Source organism: Haliaeetus albicilla, chromosome 11 (assembly GCF_947461875.1).
Source record: "Haliaeetus albicilla chromosome 11, bHalAlb1.1, whole genome shotgun sequence".
In the NCBI taxonomy this organism is placed as follows: Eukaryota; Metazoa; Chordata; class Aves; order Accipitriformes; family Accipitridae; genus Haliaeetus; species Haliaeetus albicilla.
The window spans coordinates 31,991,842-32,018,043 of NC_091493.1; the positions used below are offsets into that span (position 1 = coordinate 31,991,842).

The following is a 26,202-nucleotide window of genomic DNA, read 5'->3' on the forward strand; positions in this document are numbered from 1 at the left end:
TCATAGCATTCCCCCCCCCCCCCCAAAAAAAAAAAATCCCACCGTTTAAATTATTGGTGCTTGCTTTGGACTTTGTCCGGTGCTGCCCGATTTTCACATCTGTTCCACTTGCAAATAAAAAAAGTAACTGGGCGGGAAAAGCAGTCTGTGTTGAATCTGCTGAGCTGGAATCACCGCGAGGGATTCTCCTCACGGCTGTGCTTCTGTGGATATCAAAGCTATGTAAAAACACGAAATTAATGAGAAGACAGACGAGTTATTGCGTATTTGGGGTTAGGCTTGGGGGTTTGTGTTTGGGTTTTTGTTTGGTTTTTTTTTTAGTTACAGTTTTCCTCCCCCGCCTTGCGGCAGGTGCCGAATGTGCGGCGGCGAAACGGCAGGCCGGTAAACAGCGGCCCGTCGCGGTGGCGGGCTCGCCCAGGAGGCGTCATGGCGGCGGGGGGCCTGGCGGGGCTCCTGCCCGCCCAGACCCAGCTGGAGTACGCCCTGCTCGACGCCGTTACTGCCCAGGAGAAGGAGAACTTGGTCTACCAGTACCTGAAGAAGATGGACAGCCGGGAGCGGGACCTAACGGTGCCCGAGCTCGGCGGAGGTGGGTGGCGGGGCCCGAGCGGGTCAGGCCCCGCGGCGGAGCGCGGTTCGGTGTCCCGGGCCCGGCGGCTGCGGGGCCTCCCCCGGTGGAGGCGGCTGAGCTCTGACGCTCACCGTGTGGCGTTTTCCTTGCGGTGCCGCTGCCTGCGGGGGCCGCGTTCGCCGCTTTTTTCTAAAAGGCGCTTTTAGTTACAGGAAATGTCACTCCTGAGAGCACCGGGAGCGAAGGACAAGAAAAAAGAAGCCCTTTATAAAGGCTCCCCTGCTGCTGGTCCTGTCTTCTAAATCTCTGCTAGCTTCATTAATTTTTTTTTTTTTAAGTAAAGCCTCTCCCTTCTGTGCAGTATATTGATACCTCTCTCCTCTGGTCATAGTGAGAACCTTACCAACTCTCGCAGCTTTCCCCTGAGCTCCCTTGGTTTCACTGCAGCCGCTCAGGATGTTTCTCAGCTCTTTCTCCGCATGACTTACCTGTGCTTGTCAATTTTCATGTCCCCGGAGAAGTCGCCCTCCTTCAGTGGGGCGCCCATTTCCCTTTCACACATTTCTGTATCTCTTCTTGTGCTAAGTGTGAAATCAAAGGTTAAGTCTTGTAAGATCTTGCAAGTCCTGCTCAGGATCCTTTTAACCTCAGTAAGGCTCTCGGCAAGTGTGGGAGCTCACATCTGACTGCAAGACAGAGACCTCGGGAGGTAAACTTCAGGGTTAAAATCACATACCTATCGTAGGAATGAATTCTGACTTTTAACCAATGGAGCAAAGTGAATGCTGTTTCTGTCTAGATTTGGACCCTGAACTGAATTTTCGCTTTTGTCATTAATATTGTTTCACTTTCTGTGTTCTGTCAAAGCTTATTTTCTACTCTAAAAAGAGCTCAAATAGGTAGCCAATATTTTTTCCAGTATTTTTTTATGAAAGGTATTTTAATTATAGTGAAAAGGGGAGCAATGCCATAAATAAATAACCTTCTCTTTTCTTTTAAAAAGTAAACAGTAAAGCCCTTATACTGTGGAAATAATGCATACACTTGATAAATTATTCTCATTATTGTCACCAAATCTGAATTTGTGTGCATCTGTTTATGTTTATAAATGTATGGAGGTAGAGATCAATCCTCCTCCTAGTGAAAGTGAAAACGAGCTTCCTGCTGACTTCAGCACCAATAACTTCTCCTGGGGCAGTAAGAAATTAGTTTGCTGAAACTGTTAGAGTAGAAGTTTTGAGGATTTTTAGATTAGTCAGAATACATTTTTAAAAAACAGGTTGTCAAAAATTTAGCTCAGCTTTGCATTGTATCACATCTATCTTTCCCCCACCCTATTATTCTCAGAAATGTTAAGTGATAATAACAGCAGACCATATTCTAGGATATTTCTTTCTCATCTTGATACCAGTTTCTAGTGGGATCAGAGGAATATCAGTTACCAATGAGAAAAGAATGCTTTCATGTCTCTCATCAAGTGGTTAAAATAAATGACCAGGAGTACTACCGGGAATATCTGAAAATGTTGTATTTCTTCCCATGTAACAGGATTAATTTATACCTGTCATTTCAAACTTTGAAAATCAAGATCAAAACTATAAACACAAAAACTTTTTAATCATCTCTGAAATTAGCTCTTTACAAAACTGTGGAAAAAATCATTAAGAGTTTAACAGATTTTTACTTTACTAGCATTTATGTGAGTTTTAAATAATTAATTGTTACCCATATGACATCATTAGGGGTTGAATAATGTAGATCATGTTTTAAAATGCATGAAAATTCTTCTGAGGCTTGCATGTTCTTTCAATAAAAAGGTGCCTATTTAAATATATAAACTGGACTTTGAATATTACATTAAATCTTGTTAATAGTATTTCTTTTCATTTACTAATTATGAAGAATTAGGGAACGTAAGGATGAGTTGGATAAATACAAGACTTCTGGTTTGCTTTTCTACCTGTGTGGAAAGGAATGTTGAACTTTTTTTTTTTTTTTTTTTTAAGTGAAATGTAGCAGGAACGTTTGGTGGTGTGCAAATTAGGTATAAGTGTCTGCCTTTCCCTACACTTCCCCTAACTGGGTATCACTGTTCTCTGAATTCCAGATCTACAATGGTTAAACACTGCAGGTCCTATTTCTCTTCACAAAGACCTTTGTGGAAAAGTTGTGGTGTTGGATTTCTTTACTTACTGCTGCATCAATTGCTTGCACCTGCTGCCTGATCTCCACGCATTAGAGCGCCAGTACTCTGATAAAGGTAAAAGTGCTTTGGCTTGCTTGGAATAGAATTTACTGGCAGTGTTGCAGGCAGAGTAGCTGAGTCACTTTGTTGCTGGTTACTAAACAGCTGGCAAAATTTCAGGGGTGCCTAAAAATGTCTTCTAATCTTTTAAGTAGCCTAAAAAAGGTGACTGTGTATACTCCCATCACATTTTTAAATGGGGTTAAATAAGGTATCTGTTGTGTCTGTATAATTAAAGAAATAGTATATGTGCTTAAAGCCCAAATCTGATATCCTTATAAATAAGGCTATTTGCAAAAAGCTACACAAGGATGTAAGATACAGGCTCAAAGTTAATGTAAGTATGTAACCCTCTACACTTGACTTAGGAACCAACTCTGAGAAGACTATAGTAAAGGTGGTAGAATGGATATAGTTAAGGTTACTTGTTTTTTCCATTCTAACTGAAACAACAAAATATGTAAACTTGTTTTAGAATTTTTTTGGTATTGGCATCACATTATATGCCATTAGTAGTCTTGTATTCTGGAGAGGAAATTAAGCTCTTTAAATTCACATCTGAGATGAAATCTATCTCTCTGAGTGAATAAAAATGCAGGGCAATTACTATTTAGAATGCAGTCTCTTGTCATCATGATGACTTGTCAGAGATAAGCTGTGATCGTACACAGAATGTATCAGCTACTCACTTATCTTGGATATTTTAATAGACTGAACAGTAGGATGAAGAACAGTGTTACCTTCAGCCCTAAAAATATTGTATTAAATGCAATATATATATGTAGTAAATAACATTATCTTATAATGTTTAAGTCTCTGATTCTCTGTTGGCATTTCTCATCGTTTTTAATTTTGGCAGCATTTATTTTCATGTGTTACCTTCTTTCACTAGAAAAAGAAATTACAATGCCTTTGAAATTTCAAGTTAACTTTAAGTAGTTCACTTATATATTGTAGGTTTACATAGTGCTTTAGAGAAGACTCAAACTAATTTTTCTACCTTGGAAAGCTTAGCTGTTTGCTTTGGAGAAATTTGAGATCTGGTTTAGTGTTTCAGATATGAGGAACTTTATCTAATAAGGAAAAACTGTCATGGCATTTTTGGGGAAGGGAGGCAGTTGTAACTGGAAGCTGATTAGCAAATGATAAATGGACTGCTGTGGATATCAGGCATGCTGGGAAGAAGGTCTAGATTGAGATTTCAGATTACATTGATCATATAATGAATAATATCTTTAAATTATAAACATTTTATAGTATAGTGTTAATATATAGTATTAATAGTTAATAGTATAGTATTAATATAGCTGTCATATCCTTAATCTGTTTTCTAAGACCAAGCTGTTCAATCAGTTGGTAACAAAATACTCATTTTAACAACCTCTCCCCACAAGCTTTCTCTTTAAAGTATTTGAACATCTCTATACTGGTGTAGAAGAGGCTGCAGCACTCTGAACTGAACTGGAGTCCACTTGGAGACACATTTTTTGTTTGACTTTTATTAAACTTCCTTTCATAGGAGTCCTTACTTGAGGAAAGTACTTTGCTGATAGGTGATAAATTCTTTTTGTGTTTGAGCTATCCTAGTAAATTGGTTTTGGATTTGAGCTATCCTGTTCCTATAGGAACCGGAGAGAGAAAAAAGATAGTTGGGATGAGAGTGGAGGTAGAAGGAAAGAAGAGCAGGTGTGTGCAACATTAATCTTAAATTTAATCCATTAGGAAACAGAGGGCAGCAGTTTGATTCAGGAAGAGATTAAAGTGCTTGATGGTTCAAACAAAAAGAAAAATACGTGGGTTTTTTTCACTATGAATCTCCCTTTTGATTGTTTTCTGCTGTTTTCATGTTTTGATTGTCAGCCTTTTCAGGATTATTTAATCTTTCTTTGCTGTGCGAAGTGTGTAAATTTTAGCATTACAGTAATACATATAAATACATCAAGGCAGCAAGGGTTGTGGTTTTTTAAGCCGTAGAAAAATACTTCAGTGGATGGTCTTACATCAATGTGCATCTTTTTCACCAAAGGCAAACATGATTTACTAATCACTAGGAGAAAGAGAGCTGTTGACTTGAGAAACTTGAGAAAAATAAAAGTTTGAAGAGTAAAACTAAAACAGAATGGATGTTGAACATATAAAAAAACGCTTTAAGAATGTCTAGATATATTAATGCAAGTATCTTGATATTCAGCCTTATTCTGAAGTTTCATCCTATTTTAACCTGCTCTTTTATTTAGTTAATGGAAGTCCCTTCACTTTTGTTTGGGTTAGTTCCAAAATCTATCACCTTGCGATTGCAAAAAACCTGATTTTGGTGCAAAAGATGAGCAACATTTCTTTTGGTAGCATCAAGTTGGATTAAATATATAGTGAAACTACAGCTTTACTAAACTTTAGATTTGTAAACATAGCATTTACTTACACGTTTCATGTATATATTTACCATGCTATAGAAGTGGGAGAGGGTGCTGACCTAGCAGACAATATTAGTCAGAATGAAAACAAGCTTCTCTACTCTGAGAAAGCATCTATCTCATAATGCATTTGGATCTTCAATCTATTGTTTGAATATTTGAAGGAATGTTGCCTATGTTTTTCTGCATAACTAAGAACAAACCTCAATATTGATATAATGTCTTTCTTTGATTGTACATTGTATACATACATTTTTTGATACTGATTACTTTTTTTTTATGTGGTTCAGTGCTCTCTTATGTGGAGTATATTGAAACTTCAGCAGTGTGATCATCAGTCATGAGAAGCCTGGACACAAGAAGTTGTAGTTTCAGGGTGATCCTAAACCATTGTATATATCATTGTGCATATGCACATAGTTCTATTGTCTGGAGCTTCAGGAGATCTGTTTCAAAATGAAGACTGCTTTCCATAGGATTAAATGTCGCCTAGCATCTTTAGCTGATATGTTCTCGCTGCTATCTTCAGTGGTGCTATTTCTGTGTTTCAAGTGGCATTCAGAAAGTTATTTTAAACCCCAGTGCATATTCAGTTCATGTTATCAGCAGTCCAGAAATGACTTCTATAAGAGGGAGTACTTTTTAATATTTAGAAATAGCTTGGCGTAAGTCCAGTGTTGTGCTCTGTTATAATCATTCAAGTAAAGTGTTTTAAATGGTGTGCATATTCTTATGTCTTAGCATAGCATCCATCAGTTTCCACAGGAGTTTTCTTATGAGAGGATGTTGTAACTTCTTTGTGCTGTTCAGGTGTTCAGTATAGAATTGTCTTTCTAGCCTGAATGCTGGTTTTGAAGGACAAATATAAGCACTGCTGCTGATCCTATTACGGTTAAAATATTTGACCTACTGTTTGGAGAGCAGTTAATGATACTATAACTTGAGCTGTCTGATATTGCAACATGCTGCACCTATAGAATTGATAAAGACTGTATCAGTTATAGTGATTTTTTTTAATTCTGTATCTGTGAAATTGTTATATTCAACTAAGTTTTTTACTATGCAGCACTTTCCTGTTGTCACACTGAAGATGTTCTTCTGCGTTAACACTGTTTTGTGGTTGAGGAGGAGGGCTAAAAGAGAAAAATACTTTTCAATTTCTCTGTAACTGAAAAAAAGCCCTCTGTAACTGAATAAAAAGGCAACTTAAGATGAAATCAGTTTCTTTAGAAGTAAACAAACCCGTTTGAGCTCAGATAATACAACTATTTAAGACCTGAAATAATTGCCATTGTTACATTTCTACCACAAAACCAGTGGTGAAGGTAGAACAAAGATGTCCAGCTAGCCAGATTGCACCTCTACCATAAAGGTAGAAAAGCATAAAAGTAAATACTACATTCCGTTCCAAACCATGTCCTTGGATGCAGTTGTTTACAGTTGTTACTCTTTGGGCCCTGGTTTAGGCCTTCTCTGATCAGAGGGCTGGTTTCACCGTTCTTGTAATGCCAAACTCCGCTGACTGTAACTGCAGGGCTTTTGGCGGACTGTTTTACAAAAGCATTTTATTTTTACATATTTGCTTAGTTTTACAAATAGTGAAGCCCTTTAATGGATTAGGTAGTAAGTGCCAAATAACTGTAATGATCTGATACATAAATTTCCAGTTTAGAGTGAATTGTTGTGTGACGTAACAGTTTAGACTAAATGAAATAAAATGTATAAGATAGGTGAGTTACTGCATAAAAAAAGTACACTTCTTGTGGATTAAAAATTAAAATGCTAGAATGCTAAATAAATAAAATTATTTTCTTTGATAAGGAGAAAGGTACATTATGCAAGCTGCAAAAAATTATTTTTTTGTGTGGATTTCCTTCTCAGAGAGCTAATTCTGGATTTTGATAATTGTGGTTGCAACTGGGAGAGTAAAGAGAGAAAAACTGGGGGAAAGAGGGGTACTGTTCTAGCAACTATGAGAAGCTAGAAGATGAGAAATAAATTTGTTAGCAAGGTGATTGAAAGTATTTAGGTTGTGTCCTGATTAGATTTGTGATAAATTGATGAAGTCTTTTCCTATTGTAACAAATGGTTATATTTGAATTGAAAAAAAATTACCTTCTAAAAATAAAGTATCTGCTACTACAAGTAACTGAAACAGTTTATACTCTCAAGTCTTCTTAAAACTTTGCTGAGAAAACATTTATTTAAAAATTTGTTTTGTCCAGATGAGTGTCATTTCAGGAGGACTATTTCCGTTGGCTGTTGTTTTGGATAAAGCATAACAATATTAGAGTAAGCACTAAATGACAGAACTTGCTTACTTAGAGATATACGTTGTGCATCTGCCTTTATCTTTTATAACTAAATTGTATCCTGCTTATCTAAATTTAATAACTGTTCAACCAAACCTATTTTGTCTATAGTAGCACAACACAACATTTTCAATTGCAGTGATTATTTGTACAAGCACAAATTAGTCTGATTTAAGAACCTTATGAAGTTCTTCGAGGATCTACACTCATGTTTCAGAGTATAAACATCATCAGAATTGGATTAGATGGGATAATGGCTGTTCTTATTCCATGCCACCTTGTACAGACTCCAAGTCTTCTTTGCTTTTTGGTATTACTTGTATTACTGAAAAAATATGATACTATAAGGAATCCACCTATAGATATTGGTGACTGTGGGAAGGAAGGAAATGCCACAGATATTTGAATGCTACTGATAAAAGGGTTTATAAATGCTAAATGTTTTTATAGACCTGACTGGGGAAAAAAAAAGAAAGTACTTTTTTTGTTGTCAAAATAAATTCTAATACTGCAGTAAAATTAACTCATGTGGGCGTCAACTCTAAGGATATTTTCCTTTCCCATTTAATTTCACTCCTCTCCTCAAAATAACACAAAAGATCACATGCAAATTTAAAACTTTTACTTAGACGAAGAAGTAGAAAGATCCCAGTTGTTATTTGTGGTTACAAAATGCTTGCACTATGCAGAAACATGAGTGATTTTTGGATAAGTAGTAAGGTTAATGTCTAATGATTTCCATTAGATTAACAGGTGTGGTTTAAAATTATTGTATTGCAGGTTTCTAGAACTGCATGGTTACTGTTGTTATCTTCCTTACTTCAGTTAGAATTGACAAGTTACTTTGACTATAACAAGATTATGCTTATGGCTAATAGTATTCTTTAAGTACAAAGTAAGACGAAGTATGGTATTGATGTCATGCACAGTTTATTTCATTTGGTGGAGGTTATGCTAGTGAAACATAATTTAAAGCCCTGAAAAAGGATGTAGGTGGGTTTTTTTGGTTTTTTTTTTTTACTTCCCCTCCTAGAAGCCACTGAAAAGTGGCTTGACTAAAGGAAGGCTCTTTATTCTTTCTTGGGTAGGGAGGGGGAGTGGAAAATTTGGGGCTGCTTACGTAATTGTCTACATGGGGTGGAAGCAGATTTATTTCTTATCACAAGGGAAAAGCAGCTGAAGTCTGAGCCATGGATTTTTATTTCTGTGTTTGAATTTCATAAAACTAAGAAAATAAGCAAACAATTCAAGGAAGCTCATAATTGTGTGCTTTTGATCGATTTCAGGGTTGGTATTATGTATGCAATGTATATAAGCAGAATTATATTACTTTACGCTTATGCAACACCTTTGTACTAGGATTTGAAGTGCAGTTATCCCTGCTATGGGAAAACCTGAACTCTTCATTGTCTTTATTAACCAAATACAGAAACTAAGTTAAACATTTTAAGGGGAGGGACAAAAATCAATTATTTAATCCTCCCCCCCCCCCCCTTTTTTTTTTTTAAGGAAAAGGGTTCAAGCCTGCCTGCTTTGTAACAAGTGCTTTTTGTAATTTTGTCATAGTTGTCAGTCCTGGCATTTTTATTTGAAATATAGAATACTGTATTGATTTCAGAAGCCTATAGTTTTTTGGTTGTTTTGGGGGTTTTTTGGGGTTTTGGGGTTTTGGGGGGTTTTTTACTGTTTATCTAGAGTTAGATATGCCAAGGTAACTCTGGACTTCTGGAGTTCAGTGTTATATTTGTGAATCCTAGTTAACTGTGGAAAATAATTAATTTTCTAAAACACCATAGTTGTGTACAGGAATCCAAAGAGGTGTCATAAACATCTGAAAAAAAACAAAGTATCAGTTGAGCTGCTACAACTTACCCATAATTATTTTGAAAGTATTTCCTACCTTACTATGTAGAGGTTCAGGAACTAAGAACGATTTATGACATATTAAATGTCAACCAGCTGGGGAAGTAATGGTCCTAAAGTTCAGTAATTTTACTGAAATGTTATTTCTGAGTTTCAGTATTTTGTATACATATCTATCTGTATTCCTACTGAGATATAATTGCTTTTTGTTTGTTCAAATCCTCTTTCATTCTGGAAAGCAGTCAGTTACATTGTGAGATAAATGTGCTTCATTTTTACTTTTTTTTTAATTCAAATACAAATATGTATCAATGCATGATTTTATTTTTCCTTTCAGACGGTCTTATTATTGTTGGTGTCCATTCAGCGAAATTCCCAAATGAAAAAGTTCTGGATAACATTAAAAGTGCTGTTCTGAGGTATAATATTGTGCACCCTGTAGTAAATGATGCAGATGCAACACTGTGGCATGAACTAGAAGTGTCGTGCTGGCCAACTCTGGTCCTTCTCGGGCCTCGTGGAAATATGCTGTTTTCGCTTGTTGGAGAGGGACACAGAGAGAAGTTGTTTTTATTTACTTCTATAACACTGAAATTCTACAAGGAGAGAGGACAAATCAAAGACAACAACATTGGAATAAAGCTATACAGGGACACCCTCCCGCCTTCTCCCCTGCTGTTTCCTGGCAAAGTGACTGTAGATAATTCAGGAGAAAGGCTGGTAATAGCAGACACTGGACATCATAGGATTTTGGTTACTCAGAAAAATGGACAAATTCTACACACTATTGGAGGTAAGGCTATATAAGTTTATTATAGTAATTTTAGTTTAGGAGTAGGGTATGTTTGCTGGGCATACTAGGCTGATTCTTTTCTTAGAGGACGTAGCAGTTTATAAGCATTGCCAGAAATATTTTTTCTACTAAAATCACTTTTACTGGATATAGGGGGATATAGTATAGTACCATCAGTGAGAGACTCTGTTACTGCAATTGGTTGAGATTTTTTTTCTTTGTTCCATTGACTAAAGGTTGTCTTTTTATATGATGACCAATATGAATTACAAAAAATATGTTTTGTATTCCTCTGAAAGAGATGCAGATGGGTTTAGATTTAAGTAACGTACATCCACATCCAGCAGCAAGGTAGGGAAAAGAGACAGTAATGCTTCCGTTTCCAATAGAAGAAATGAATGTTGAATTGTGGCAATGGTGTTGTGTGGGGAGGTTTTTGGGGTGTGTTTTTTGTTTGGTTGTTGCTGCTTTTTTTTAAAATGAAGAGCATTCCTGTATAGGATCCTCTTCTGGTTTTTAGAGGAAGGGAGAATTATTAAGAGCAGGGGCATTGCACTAGTAAGTACATAGGCACCTGAAAACAAAGTTGCCTTAGTGTGTATTAAAAGGCCTGTGTTCTTATCAAAACTGAGGTGTAACGTATAAACAAGTTATGAAAACAGTGAAAGTTAAGTATTTTAAATTTAGTTACATTTGTTGCAGAGTTTATATTAGTAACATTTCAGCTTTAAAAAAACTAAACTCTTCAATGGTTTTTGTAAATTTACAATCTGCTTTACAGTGCAAATTAAAAAAATTGCACACTCTTTGTATGCTTTACTCTTTCATAAATGAAACATTCAGACTTGTTCTTTTTTTTAATCTGTTACAGTGGTCAAAGCTACATCTTAATGCACCAAGTAATAGCTGTTAGGACAGTCCATCTGTGACCAACCATAATAGACAGATTTAAGAAGTGGTTAAATCCCCAAATCATTTAGAACAACGGCTCATTTATGTCTCAGAATCACAACTTGTATGCTGATGTGTCGTATATTAATTAGTCTGGTATTGACTAACACCTCTGCCATGGCAGGATCCTACAAAGCTCATAAAAATACTAGTGGCACTGCTATTTAAAGAAAGGAAGAAAATCTCTTGCTATTTGAAGTAACGGTGCATTGGATAGACAGACTAATTATCCAAGTTAACCTGATAAAGGCATTAGTCTTAATACCCATCTCCTATGGGAAGTACAGACAAGATTTCTTATGACAAAAATAAGATAATTTGGTTTCTGTTTGATATGTGTGATGAAGTCTCTGCAGACAAGCTACCCTTTAGTGTTCTGGGATAGTTAGTAAACAGTAATTCAGAAGGAGGTGTCCTAACCTCTGAACTGGTACCCCTCCTTCCTCTGGCACTCTGCTAATCCCTTCCATGGGGATGTGCACCCTGACAGTTATAAGGGGAACTACTGGAATCTTGACACACCAGCACCTCAGTCATTGGTGTCTGTTAAGGTCTAAATTGTCTTCTGACAGTAGGTTGTAAAAGTTTGTGTATTTCGGTGACTCAGGTAAATGAGTCAGTGGGCAGAAAAGAATGTAATGAAGTTGATAATACAGTAATAAATGTGGGCATGCACAGAGGTTGAAATTACTATATTTGCATCATAAATCATGATGCACACATAACTCATATCTAAATGTCTTCTGCTGACACATACTGCTAATGCACTTTAAATGTTACTCCCTCTGAAATACGATGCTTACCTTCATACTGTTATGTTCAGGACATGTTCCTTTCTATTTCTTGATTGTTCTGCGCAGAAGACTGACACTCCATCATTCTCACTGTTCTTTTGTGTAATTAGTTCCATGTTATCTTTTTCCTAATTATTATTAATGAGAAAATGCTGCTAATCAAATATTAGTTTCATTTGTGATTACAGCAAAATCTAAACCATTAAAATGGAGTTGAGTTCTGGAAATGAAAAGTTTTTCCTGCTGGCTTGCTTTGATGTAGTTAGGAAGAAAAAAAGATGTAGTTTTTTATTTCTGTCTTCCATTGTTGCTGTTGTCCTTTAGGGCAAGGAAACAGGAACAATTTAGACCCCTATTAGGACTTCTATTTGGGAGATGAGCTTAAAGAAGCAGAGAACTTGTGGAGAATGAGGTCAAAACTTAATAGCACCAGGCTATTGTAATCACATAGCACAGTGACTAAAATGAGACTACACAATATTAATAATGTAAACTTTACAAGGTGCTGTGAAAGCATCTCTTAGAATATGTCATTTTCTTACAGGTTTAAATGTATGCACTTTAAGTGTTTGTGGTTTGGTTTGGTTTTTTTTTCTAAAATTACTTTTGAGTTTGCTTTGTTTCATTTATAGGTCCAAGCAGTGGAAGGAGAGATGGCAGATTTTCAGAGGCAGCTTTCAACTCACCACAAGGGATCGCTATAAAAAATAATGTTATTTATGTAGCTGATACAGAAAATCACCTAATTAGAAAGGTAAATTTCCCATAAGGAAATTCAAAATTTAATCTCTTATACCTTATTCTGCTTATACAGGTCAAAATTTACACCAAATTAATTACTCTCCAAATACCTTCACCATTAGGAAGGAAATTTGGCCCAATATCTTATAAATAAATGCTGTTGTGTAGTTTGTTTTCTAAAGGGCTACATAGACTTCTGTGCTTCCTTTCAAATGAAGATGATATGCACTACTCGTTGTAGCATAACTGATTTTTTTTTTTTTTTCTTTAGTGACTCTTACTTTCCTGTTATGAGAAACATCTATTCTTAGTACTGGAAGCAAAAATTGTTTTTGTTTCACTTCCGGTAGTATCAGATTCTTATCTAAAGTTATTGTACTACTATGGTTCAGTGAATATCTAAACTTCTGTTAGCTGTTTAGGTCTCTAAAGTACAGGTAACTGCTTTAATATCAGAATTTTCTGCATGTGGATTTTTTTTTTTTGATTAAATGCTTGCAAGGTTTTAGCACATAGGAGTGTTACTCTTTCTATATGTTGTCATTGGATCTTACATTTGGTTAGGTCAAATTTAGAATAATCAGAAGTTAAGATTGTTGAAGCAATATAATATTAGCTTATTATTAAAAGTATTCTGTGCATCTCAGAAGATCTTGTACTTGGATCCTCACCAATATGACTGATTTGTGATCAGAGGAGGTACATCCTTACTCAATTTGGGGTGCCTTTATACTGTTAATTAGGTTCATTCAAAGCACTAGTCTACAAAATCCCTGCACTGGATTCATTGCAGTTGTCTGCCAGGTTTTATTCTGGAAAGGACTAAGGCTCCCTGTTGGTAAAGAAATATTGTTACTAAAAATGAGTAGTTTGCTCCAGGATCCTCATCTTACTAATACTCATCACTGTAGCATGGTGACTGCAGGAAATAAAGTTGCAGGTAGCAAAGACAGCTCAGAAACTCCTGAAGATCAGGATCATACTGCTTCAGCATTTTTCATGATAGTTAGCTGTTCCCTTTCATCTAAATGTGCCATGAGGGTATCCAAGAATTAAAGTAGTACAACAGCTACAGGATATGTTTTAAGATGTTTGTGCAGGCCACGGGCCTTGCAAAGAGTGCGTTTACTGCTACAAAAGTTAGAAGATTCTGTGCGTGAAAGACTCCCTTTTTACATGATCATCATGATAAATTCCTGAGAGGTATTGGAAGTCACTTAGAAAATAAGCAGAAGGGGAAGGAAAAATAAAGGGATTTACATTGCATAAATGAAATAAACATTTTTTTGCTCTAGGGCATGAAATAAACTGCAAAAATTATTTGCTTTGTACAGATTATTTTATATAGAGCTAGGAGATACTGTTACAGTATCTGAATTTTTATGTCATATTCCCGTAGAAGTTTAAAATAAAATATCCACATCCATTGTCTGAGTATTTCTCTAGAAAATTTTGATGCTTTCTTCTACAACTGCTGAGCAAACCTTGACAGAGCAGTGTCAATTTTTGTTACGTGTGGAAGAGAATTCCAGGCATGTGGTTTTCCTGCTGCCTGCTGCTTCCCTCTCCCCCCCACCTACTCCCCCATCAGCAAGCATTGTGGTAAAATTAATTATTTTCCTAAATAAACAAATAGCTGAAAATTGTTAGGATTTATTTTTTATTTGTCAGCAAAAACTCTCTGGTTTTGACATCTAGCTCAAATTATCTGTAACTTCAGTCAAGTTAATTTTGTACATTCAGTGTGTGTAATTTTGGTTCTTGTAGATTGACCTGGAATTAGAGATGGTGACCACTGTAGCAGGCATTGGGATACAAGGTGTTGATAAGGAAGGTGGAGCAAAAGGAGAAGAACAGCCTATCAGCTCTCCGTGGGATGTGGTCTTCGGAAATTCAAGTATTGTATCAGTCGAGCTTTTAACATATCGTGTTTACGCATGCATTACTGTTTGCTAGATGTTTTCCTGTTTTGGTAATAATCTGAGATATTAAAAGTTAAAGATTTACTTTACAACTGAGTCTAAAAATCAGTGGTTTCATTTGCAAGTGATAACTGCAGTTCTGCTTTGGACCCTGAAAAATGTGAACTGTTACTTGATGGAAGAAAAATTCTTTTGCACCAAGTTATACAGTTACTGGGTCCAAATACAGAAGGAAGTTGTGACTGCCTTTGTTAGGCCAGTGCTTATGCCAGGATCACTTAAGAAGCAGCTACATTTTACAGGAAGTGAGCATTGTCTAGAAGTTCCTTTCCCTGACTATACAGACATGTCTGACTACTTGTAAATATTTGAGTTTACAAAATAAAAATAATTTTAGTTGGGGGCGTCTGTTTATTCCTGTTTAGGTGACATAGAATCATTAGACTCAAGCTCATGATAGAGTCAATCAGATAGGAGAGGAATATCACAGAAAAAACCTTGCAAGTATCAAGGGGTAAAAATCAAATCTTTGCATAATAGGATGCAAGAATCAGCTTCTGAGGATTTAAGTAGCTTTCTTTCCTGGTTCTCCTAACACACACCTGAGCTTGACGTCGCATAACTGTGTTTTCAACCGTTACTAACTGTGAGTTGATACTCTATTTTCTCGTGTTTCCATTTCGATATAATTTAGAAGTTGCAGATGCCAGTTTCTTAACAATGACAGAACAATGCTTTCATGTGGCATAAAACCCTTAGGTCAATATTTCAGGCATAAAAATTGACTTCCGATATTGGGATTTCTTGGATTTGCAGATGAATGGGGTGGGGAAGTAGCATGATTTAAGTCTAATATCTTTAAATTAGAGGCGCTTTGCAAGATTAGTAAATTACAACATTTTACTGACCTGGAAGCATTTGTTATAATCTTGGGTCAGTTACAAGGGAGGAAAACACACTCAAATTAAGTTTAAGGGAATGTGAAGCTAGTTCATAAATGCTGGTTGTATAGAAGTCTTCTGGAACTAATACATTGTCAGTATAGGCAGTGTACTACCAGCAGCCTTGACTACTTAAATAAGCAACCAGCATCAATTTTTAGATTTAACGTTTTTACTAGTGTCTTCTACCAAAAAAACCTCACTTTTTTCAAAGGCTTTGTCAATGACCCTTACAATTGGTGTTAAGCATATGGAATCCTACTTGCAAGAGAAAAGAGGAGTAGCTGAAAGAGCATCTCACCGGATGTGGGCTGCTATTAATGAAGGCATGAGCTTTGCTGAATTTTATCCAGTCTGATTTTCCTTTTGTGATTCAGTAGACTGTTGTGTGACTAGATGGTATAGTTTTCAAGGTACCTTGAACCAGCAAGCTGAACTCCGTGGGATGTTATTGCAGAGCTGTTTTGCAGATCAGCAAAGGAGGAGACTAATAACTCATCACTGCTTTAGAAACTTAAGCTGGTTAACAGAACTATTCAAAATACCGTATAGTTTTACTTTTCATTTTTCATGATGCTTCCTTCTGCTTCTGCCAGTAGTTGAGTATCTGTTGATACGTTTTATTTTTGAAAGCTCTGTTTGTTAAATGTTAATTGATATGATTGTTATCAATATGAACATAGTAATCACTGAATTAGTCACCTGTAAAGGGTTCCTCATCTGCACTGTTTAGCACTGACTGCTGAATTTTTATAAGCATTTACATAAAAATCAGATCTTCTGAATGCACTCTGTTCAGACCAGTATAGATTCTTTCATACTCAATTAGAACCTATCAGTCAGTTGTCTATTTAGATCTCTACAAAATATAATATAACCTGTCACTTAAGAAGGGGTTAAATCAATTTAAATTCTTTCTTTGAGAGGGTAATAGGCCAAATAGATAACATGGGGGGGAGGGTGTGCTTTCAGTTTCTTTTTAAGATTTTTTTTTTATATGGTTTTGTGTGAATAAAGTAAGCTAGGAAAATTGTAAATTACTGTAATAGCTATATAAAACTCTTTAGAAAACTATAACCAGAGACAGTTGTCAAAATGGAGGGTTCTGTTGAGTAGAATGCTGACAAGAGTCTGTCATGGAACATGAGGAACCAGGACTGGTGTCTTGTAGTCTGCAGTGCATATGTCTTACAGTGTAGATACTGTTAGGAGCTGCAGTGACTTCAAGTTTGTTGCCAGCCATCAAAATAGTTTGTCAACGCTGCAGCAGAGTTTGTCAAAGTTGTATGGTTACTGCAAATTGCCTGAGCCTAGTAGGATCTTCTGTTACTATCCATGGGATGCATTTGTTTTTCAATAAATGCACGCAAAGTAGTTTTGAAGGAAATCTTCACTGTCCTGGGCGGAGACCCAGCCTTCTGTTGGTAATTCTCAGTATGCTGTCCTACAGGTAGATACCCTGTTGTCAGTATATTAAAACTGGTGCGCCAATGCCTGTTTATGCATTTGGGTGGATGAAGTAATTGATGAGAGTTTTAAATATTACTTTTGTTCAGATCCAGTGCCCATTTTTTACATATGCTTATATGTATCTTGTGCAAGTTGCAGGAGATAATGTACACTTTAACAACTTATGTTCATTATTACAAAATTCGTAAGTTTGACTTATGTGTTAACTGGTGTGGCATATGGGAAATAACATCATACTTTCCCACTTTCCTTAGATCTATGTAGCATAAACTGTGTACAAGAGGCATTTTTTCTTTTCAGAAGGTAGATTTGTGGATTTTATAGTTGTTAAACAAGTGATGCTTCTGTGAGCTTCCTTTCAATGCCCAAAGCCATGCTATCCAGAACATGAAAGGGAGAAAAAAAGAAGTTTAAATGTTTAAGCTGTTTATGTACTACACTAAATACTATTGAACAGCTTATGCTGACCTTTTTCAAAGTCTCAAAGGGAAAGGTTACCTCTCTTTAAGGTAGGGGAGTTAATGGAGACAAAACACTTGCTAGGATTCAGGCAGACAGTATTCTTCCTTGTCATCTTTTTTATTTCTTTAGTTGTAACCACTGAACTTGTCTTTTACCTTCCCTGTTTAAAATTCTTGAATGAACTCCATGGATTAAATTCTGGCCTCATTGAAGTTGGTGCTGAAATTTGCATTGACATAGATCATGCAGGAAATACAGGGGGAGGGCCAGCAGCTTAAAAATACGTTATTAAATTACTGTGTGCTTTTTTAGCTTTCTCTGTTGTCCCCTTCTATTTTTATTCAGTGGGTGTTGAAAGCAAGTGATACTTAAATGCACAGTTGATCTAAGCGTGAAATGTTCTTGATAGCTGCATTCTTGCTGGAAGGAGGAGGACAATGACCTGTGCTTGGTGACATAACTGTGTGTTTCACATTCCAAAATCTGGTCTTTATTTAATAATAACCTATTTATAGAAACTCCCAATAACTCAGCAATAAGCATTTCCTGGGTGAGCTGAGACTATGTATGAACTGTTTATGTCTGAACTGTCTGTATCTTGAAAGTATCCTTCCTACATGTCACTCTTCTTTTTCCTTCTAGTCTGGTCTCATTCTGGCATTGAGGCTCTAGCCTTCACTGTCCTGTGAAAGGCATTTTCCTTGGTAATAGCCGGAAATGGAAGAGCTGCTTTTGTGATCATCAGTGATTAATTAGGAATCATTTTTCTGGACAACTCAAAATTTGAATTACTCTAAACATATGTTGCATATGTAATATGCCTGATGTAGCAATGATGTGATGTGCAAAAGGCCTTCTCATCTCTTTAGCAGTTTCCTATGCAATGTACAAACTCAAAGATACCCCATTCAGCTTTGGGCTGCATCTGCCCTCGAACAAGTTCAGTTCTACAGAAAATCATGTTAGAGACGTCATTGACACGGAACAGCATTGTCTGTCTTCTCTCCTTGAACTAGATCCTAAATTTACTTGTAAATGGTAATTATTTTTTATTTAAAATATTGGGAATTTCAAAGAAAAGGTAACTTCTTAATTAAAGATAAGGCTGAAGTAAAGCGGAAGACTTATCATAGGGTTTTACTCCTTGTGTAAGAATTATTTAAGGAGAAAAAGTCTTTTGAGAAATATGATATTAAGAAGTTACAGTGAAGGACTGCAGTGAAGCAGGACGTTACCCAGTCTCGCTTTGGGAGGACTTCTGAAGCGCACTGTTTTCTTCTGTATATTGTTTGAGTGGGTTAGCCAGCTTCATACTGTTGGCAGAATCAGAGGGACAAATAGAATTAACTGAAGTTTTCACATGTCGTCATATAATACAAGTACAGGTTCTGTCACCCCTAAGCAGCTTTCATTCCTGGTCCTAAACTGGCATTTATGTTGTTTTTTTTCCTTTAAGCTTTTGAGAGAAAACTGAGGAGGGATAAACTTTCAGAACTAGTAGCTTTTTGTGCTATCAGCCCAACAGACTTTATCTCTACAGAAACCTGGCTGAACTGTTGACTGAATGCTCTGATTCTGTATTCCAAGTCAAAACTAAGAGATTAGGGAGTTTATGGTATTGCTGAATAGTAATAGCAACAGAAGTTATTAATGTTTCACATGTTCACTATAGAAACAGATCAAGAAATTACAAATTTATGTTAGTATTTTAGTATAAACATGGCTCTGACAGAAACTTACAAAGACTAAAGTCTTAACATAAGGATGTAATGGGAGTTGTGACTCAGTCACTTGTTGAGATCCAACAGTCATCCCACGCAGTTTAGTTTAACAGACTACATTTCTAGTAAGTTGGACTTCTCTACATCTTGACAAAATGGTTGATGATTACTTTCTGCAGTAAAAAGATGCATTTGGATTAGAAGAGTTGCCATCTTAACAGATGTCAAACTTTGTAACATTTTGAAGTCCATGACTTGAAACTGCCCTCTATAAAAACTACAATATTTGTACCTGGAATGATGATTTCTCATTCTCTTTGTTCCACAGTCTGTAGTCTTGTTCTGTGAATTAAATGTATGCTCATGACAAAGAAGTTAAAACTACAAATCAGATTTCTAAACACTAGTTCATGTATCAGATACTGTTTTTAATGCAAAATTCCAGATGCAGAGCCGCTGAAAATAAACATCCTTAACAAGTCTTACAGAGGCTTTGTCAGGCATGCTGGGGTCATAATGAGACACAGTTTTTAACTGTTCTCATTTGATGCTGAAAGTGCTTTCAAACATGGAATGTGGGTGTTGGGGGTCAGGGGAGACTGCATTGCTGAAGTACCCTCAAGTGTATGCATTTGCTATGCTTAAATAGGAGTGAATAAAACGCATAACCAGACTTAGCTTTCTAGTTATAGTGATGTATCCCAACACTAAATAATCTAAATTAGTTCTTTCATGTTAACAAATGCTATCACATCTACTTTGGATTTTTTTGAAGTGTGTACTGCCATTACAGTCAGAAGGCCTGAGTTAGAAAACTTGGGAAAGAAAGAAAAAATATTTAATTATAGTCATCATTTTCAGCTCCCTGTTATCTCCCACTGTATGATATCCCCTTGGTATCTATGTCCAAGGATTTCCCTTGATGAGAGGGCAGGTATGTTAACTAACGAGGAAAATTCCAGAAGCATTTTGTTTCATAAAGGGTTATGCTGTTGGAGGGCATGTCGTATAGCCCTTTTTGCCTCTTGTGTTTTTGCAGAGGATGAGTGTACCAACAGACTTCTTCCTTGTTACTTTTTATAAAGATAAAATTAGTAGACAAGAATAATATTTTCAAACTTCAATCTATTTAGAAAATGTCAGTGGTGCCAGCCACAAAATGTAACTTTGATTCCCAGGCTTTTAATTCCCAGACTGGAAGCAAGCATGCAGTCCCCAGACAGGGAAGCTGGAAGTGCGGGTAGTCCTGGGAATGGAATCTCTTCAAACAGATATTGCTGTCGACTGTTACAAAATAAAGTCTTTTCTGTGCTTTCAGATTGATTCACAGTTAATGGTCAGCAGTATTACTGAACTGTTTAAAGTTGTGTATGTGTACAAACAGGACTGTGAATTCTTAAAACACAGATACATAGCAGAGGCAGATTCAGGAACTGCATCATCATGTAACAATTGAAGCATCATATAATATGGAACACCAGTGCATTCGGAGCTCTACTTCATTATTAGTGAATCTTTATAACATAAGTATATAACATTTGCAAGCCATACTTTGCTTTGATACAGGCAGCACTAAAGATAAGAAAGCACATACCCTAATAAGGAGAAACTACACTGGATTTTTAAAACAGCTCAAGATAGGTCGGAATGTGGTGCTTAATTGAATAAATGTAAAAGAATTGCTTTGTTCTTTTACGTTGTTTTATAATAAATTCTTTCAAAATAAATTCTTTCCATTCAAGGATGATAAGGAGTTATGATAACGATGGCATTACCATAATTTTAGCATGCTGGTTCTCCTGCAAGAACAGTACAAGGATGACAATGGTGACATGTCCTCAAACTGTTCTATCCTGAAAGAAGAGGTTTTCCTGTCTTTTGTTTCAGAACATAAAGCATTAAACTCTGTAGTGTCAGGACCATTATGTGATAAAATATCTTAGCTGTGCAACTATAGGCATTGTTTTTACTTTTCTGGTTTTGTATAAATTTTTTTGTTAAAGTTCTGACGTATTTTCCACAATTCAGTATGCTTGTGCTGTTTCCATGCTTGCATCCATTCTCTTTGTTCTAATTGCCATCCAGTAGAAAATATTTAAGTTGCATTAAAATTTATGATGGTTATGGAGCTCTTGCTTATTTTTCCTGTCTTGTTCTCTAGTTGAAGAAAGGATCTTCTGTCTCTTGATCTTAAATATTCAGTAAAATTTGAAATTAATATTGATACTTTTTTCCCGTGTCTCACATTTGATAAGACTTTTGGTCTGCAGAATTAGAGTAAGAAACCTTTTCAATTTTTCAACGTATAGCTGTCACAAGGGAGTTTTCAGTGGATGGAATTAGAGAATTGGATAGATGAATGGAACAAGTTTTTCTGAAGTGCTCAGTTCAAGTCTTACTCCTTCATTTCATTGGCGGATGAAGTGAATATTAAATAATTAACAAAGCACTTTTTGAGATCCCTCAAAATGAACTGCACTGCATAGCAAGATAAAAAGCTCGCCTTCTGAATTGACCAGTGATTTTAGCATTATTCATTCTGGGGTACTCAGGATAGAGGCATCTGAAAAGTGCAAGGTATGCATCATGGAAATATAAAATCCTGAAGTTGAACATGTACTATGTACAAAGTAGTAAAATGATTTCATAGGCCATTTTCTGAATTTAATTCTCTTAGAAACAAGCTCTAATCAAAGGTGATTTCATAGGGGGGGAGTACTTTGGTAACATCTCTGGTGACTCATAAAATGTGCGTTTTCCAACTCATTTTGTAAACCTTTCTGCTCAACAAAAAACTTATAGGTGCTTTGGAAGTTTGACTTTTATTCTCGGAGCTCTAGCTTGTGTAAAAACATGGAGCCGTGTGGACGTGCAGGAGAGAGTCAGAAGAGTTCCTTTGATCACAGTCTTGGAAACTTGTATCTTGATCCAAGAAACAGAAAAGGCTGAAGATAAACTGTGTTAAAATCATACCAGTACTACTCTGAAGAGGGCTCACAGTATGAGGAAATTGATTTTGGAGACAGAAGGATGCTTTTTTTCCCCCTCTTGCAGGTGTAATGTAGGAAAGGTTTAGGATTAGAATTAAAACAGCAGGATCTCAGTTGGGGGGATGGTGGTAATTTCATTTTAGGAAGACTGATTTGGACTAAATTCGCAGGTTTAAAATGCTTGCAAGTATTTTGCATATAATTGCTTTTATTTTGAAACTCCAAAATATGAGGGGGAGAGGTATCCATTAGGTTGTTTGCAGGAACAGTTATAAGATACATAATGTTTTATAAGTTCATGTGAATAAAAAGTTTCAGTGAGCAATTTGAAAGTATTTTTCTGTTGACTGGCTAATAGTTATTCCAATACCTGATACATTCATTTAGAAAAACATTTTACTGTTGTCTCTGACTAGATGGGACAGTTGTATACAGTGTGCATAGACTAGTATGGTGTTAGATAACAGCATCCCCATTTTAATGCAGTTTTTAAATGTCAACTTTCTGTTCCTTAAGATTTTCAGAAAAGGCCAAGATAAGTAAATTTCTTTTGGGTTTGGGTTGTTGGTTTTGTGGGGTTTTTTAATGGTCATTCAGAACCTGTCTTCATGCATTCCTTCTTATGCTGTAATGTGTTATGTTTAAAGCTATAGAGCACTTATATGTTCTTTGCTTTCCATTTGGATAATTTTATTTGTGAAGTATTACCGAGGCAAACTTTGTGTAATTTATAGATTTGGATTGGTGAATAGTAGTTTTATACTTTGAGTTGAAAAAACTAGATGCTTGACACATACCTGAACACCTCTTGATCAGGTCACTGTTCCGCAGATCTGCATCTTGCATTTGTGATACCACATGTACATGTGCATAGGGAGAACAGCTTGGAAACTGGATGGCTAGTGCAGGGGGAAATTAGCAATTGCCCACATCACATCTAATGTTTGAATAAACAGCAGTTGTTGCTCTCCAGAGCATAAACCTACATGACACGCAAGCATCAGTTACCCTTTTCTTAAAACCATTATGTACTCTGTATATATTGTACAATGGTACTGCCATGGTTATTTCTCTCAAAACCTGTAAGCAACTGCCAGTAGTTTTTTGGAATATCTAATTTTGTCATTAGCATAGTTTAAAAAAAAAAAAAAACACGAAACCAAACACATCCCCCGCACCTCCCAAAACCATACTTAGCAAAGATATGTACATATTTGTTGGCCAGTATGAATCCAAAAATAACAGGTGAAACATGGACCCAATAGGAAGATGTTGCAAAGAGCAAATCCCATTTGAAGCATTGCCTTTATCAGGCAGGGATATTAAAAGCACAATTTTTATATCCTTAGGAAGAGAACAGAAGAAAAATAGCAGAGGTTTTTGGTAGATTAAGACATTCTTTCTGTCCTTCTCTTGCTCTGTTTTTTCATTGGGTTTTTTTTTAATTCCCCATGGCAAGTGAGCTGGACTAGGGGGGACAGCAGGGTTGGTTTGTTGATTTCTTTGTTTTATAAAACATTCCCAAAGTGGTTTTTTTTCATCTGTTTTTATACATACATTTTTAAAAGTTTCAGGGACCCAGGAAGGTGATGTTTTATGGATAGCAATGGCAGGCACTCATCAGGTGTGGGCACTGATGTTGGAAGGTGGAAAACTACCAAAGGGAAGGTAAGCAACTGTAATAAGAGACATGTGAAATTGCTGTTTGTCTTGATAAACAGCTTTCAAATCCCAAAGAGAGAGATAATCAAATTAAACTAAAAATAATTTTTCTTGACTGTCCTTAGCTTGAAGCTTGCTGCTTCTGTTCAGACTTAAAAGGCGTGTGTCCTTTAAAGTCTGCCTGCTTTTTCCCACATCTGTTAGAGAAATGAAAGATGCTACTTATGCTATAAAACTATGACTTGGTAAGGTACATTCATATAATTGTATGTTACTTTTCATTGCATTTGCTGAATTGTCTAGCGATGAATGACATACTAAGGTGAAATAAAAGTTAGCACAAAGGCATTGAATAATTCCTTGTGCTGTGGTACAGTTGGTTTTATAACTCAGAAGTGCTTGTCCTGTAGTTTCTGTTTATGCATAGTGTCTGAAGTATTTCAGACTCATTCTTGAACTCGGGTACTATTTGCCTTTAGTGATTTAAAGAAAGGAGTCTGCCTTCGATTCGCTGGGAGCGGAAATGAAGAGAACAGAAACAACGCATACCCACATAAGGCTGGCTTTGCACAGCCTTCAGGTATCTCTCTGGCTTCTGAGGAACCATGGAACTGCCTTTTTGTAGCAGATAGCGAGAGCAGCACTGTGCGAACCATCTCTCTGAAAGACGGAGCAGTGAAGCACCTTGTAGGAGGAGAGAGAGATCCATTGGTAATCACTTCAAACTTCCCCACACTGCCCTACTAATATTCCTCAAGCCTGACCTGGAGGAACCACTTTTGGGGTGAGAGGGTAAATCAGTTTCCATGGCCATCAATTTCTTAACTTCACTGCTTGGAATGCAAATGTGTGCCAGTTGTGACACTGAGGTTGTAGTGCAGATTGTTGCTCCTCAGATAACAAATTACTTCACTTATTTTTAAAATAGCCAACTTGATTCAGCATTGTGTGGTCATTAAAGCCAGCTAGATTCGTACTGAGAACTTAAATGTGAGAGTTTCCATTTCCATTGTTAGCATCCTCACTTCCCAGTTTTCAGTATCCTTGTTTTGAAGTTGTCTTGATTTTTTTTTTTAAGTCAGTGAATTTCCATTTAATTACAATCATTTAAATTCATGTCAACGTTGAATAATCAAATGTATTAATTTAATAAAATACTTTTTCAGAATTTGTTTGCCTTTGGTGATGTGGATGGAGCGGGCATAAATGCAAAGCTGCAGCATCCCTTAGGAGTAACGTGGGACAAGAAGAGAAAACTGCTCTATGTGGCAGATTCCTATAATCATAAGGTAAGCATATAGTAGCTTGATATATACAGGCTTTGCAATTTTTACTGCTACGAAGGATTACTTCAGGAACATACAAAGATTGTGCTTGGTGCGGTTAAGCTGAGGAAACAAATGATATGAGTTCCTTTGTGGGTTCTTTTTCTTTTCTTCATTCCCTTATGGGTCCTTCTCTTTACTATTGTTTTGCTGTCACATGCTGCCGTATTGATATGATGGTCCTTTAGGGAAGGTGAATTTGAAGTGCCAAGTTACAGTTCAGTCTAAAGACCCTTTCCTTGTATCTTCCCAAAGATGCTGAACTACAGCAAAAGAGCTGGGAGTGCTTAGTCAGGAATACTGCAGGTTTGACAAAACTGGGAGAACTAGAGGACTTGCTTTTCCCTTAAAAAAGCCACCCAAGTTTTGAGAAGAAGTATTGTGGGTTGCCTCCGTGGAGGTCTGAGATGAGAGATTGTTTTGTGTGATTGTTCTTACGTGATGTTGTATAGGCTTCCATGTCTAGAAGGTTGTTAACTGTACATTGATTAAATGCATTAAAAGAAAAATAATTTGTTTTAATTTGAAGAATAAAGTATATAACACTAAATGCTTATTGAAAATTATGTGGCAAATGAAATTTTGCTTCAGGTATTGTATAAAACATTATAAACTTTTTTGCTATTACTTAAAGAAAAAAAAAACTTCATCTATTTTTAGGAAAAAAATTATACAGAAGTTAGCCTGCCAGTTTTGTTATGGTCTTACTATCTTGCAAATGTTTCCAGAAGGGCAACAAACATTAGAAAAACAAGCCATTCAGCATACTTTTATACCAGAGGGGTAGGTGCCTTCAAAATTATGAAAGGGAGCACTGAATAAAGACCAAAGAAAGAAGTGAAGTCCAGCAGGGAGTGGGGGGTGAGGAAGATGGGACATGTCATTTGGTAAAGTATGATAACTTAGCTTCTAGGACACACACTTGGTAGCTAAGGTACTCTAAGTTATAGTGCTGGTTTCTGAAAATGGGGCATAAGGTAATGCAGAACTTCTAAATCCTGGTGGGTTTTTTTCAGTAAAGT

General features: G+C 36.4%; 1 protein-coding gene across 2 annotated transcripts in view; it reads left to right on the forward strand.

Moving 5' to 3' along the window:
* Positions 1 to 242: 242 nt before the first annotated feature.
* The window catches only part of NHLRC2 (NHL repeat containing 2), a 38,727-nt gene continuing 12,767 nt past the window's right edge, over positions 243 to 26,202 (forward strand). The window contains exons 1-8 of one of the 2 annotated variants that reach the window (XM_069797027.1): positions 243 to 592; positions 2,682 to 2,834; positions 9,746 to 10,201; positions 12,579 to 12,700; positions 14,455 to 14,584; positions 23,762 to 23,861; positions 24,335 to 24,566; positions 25,022 to 25,144. In XM_069797027.1, coding sequence (XP_069653128.1) covers positions 430 to 592; positions 2,682 to 2,834; positions 9,746 to 10,201; positions 12,579 to 12,700; positions 14,455 to 14,584; positions 23,762 to 23,861; positions 24,335 to 24,566; positions 25,022 to 25,144 — 1,479 coding nt within the window. In that variant the 5' untranslated portion in view covers positions 243 to 429. The remainder of the gene's footprint in view (positions 593 to 2,681; positions 2,835 to 9,745; positions 10,202 to 12,578; positions 12,701 to 14,454; positions 14,585 to 23,761; positions 23,862 to 24,334; positions 24,567 to 25,021; positions 25,145 to 26,202) is intronic. The other variant, XM_069797026.1, reaches the window with a different exon arrangement.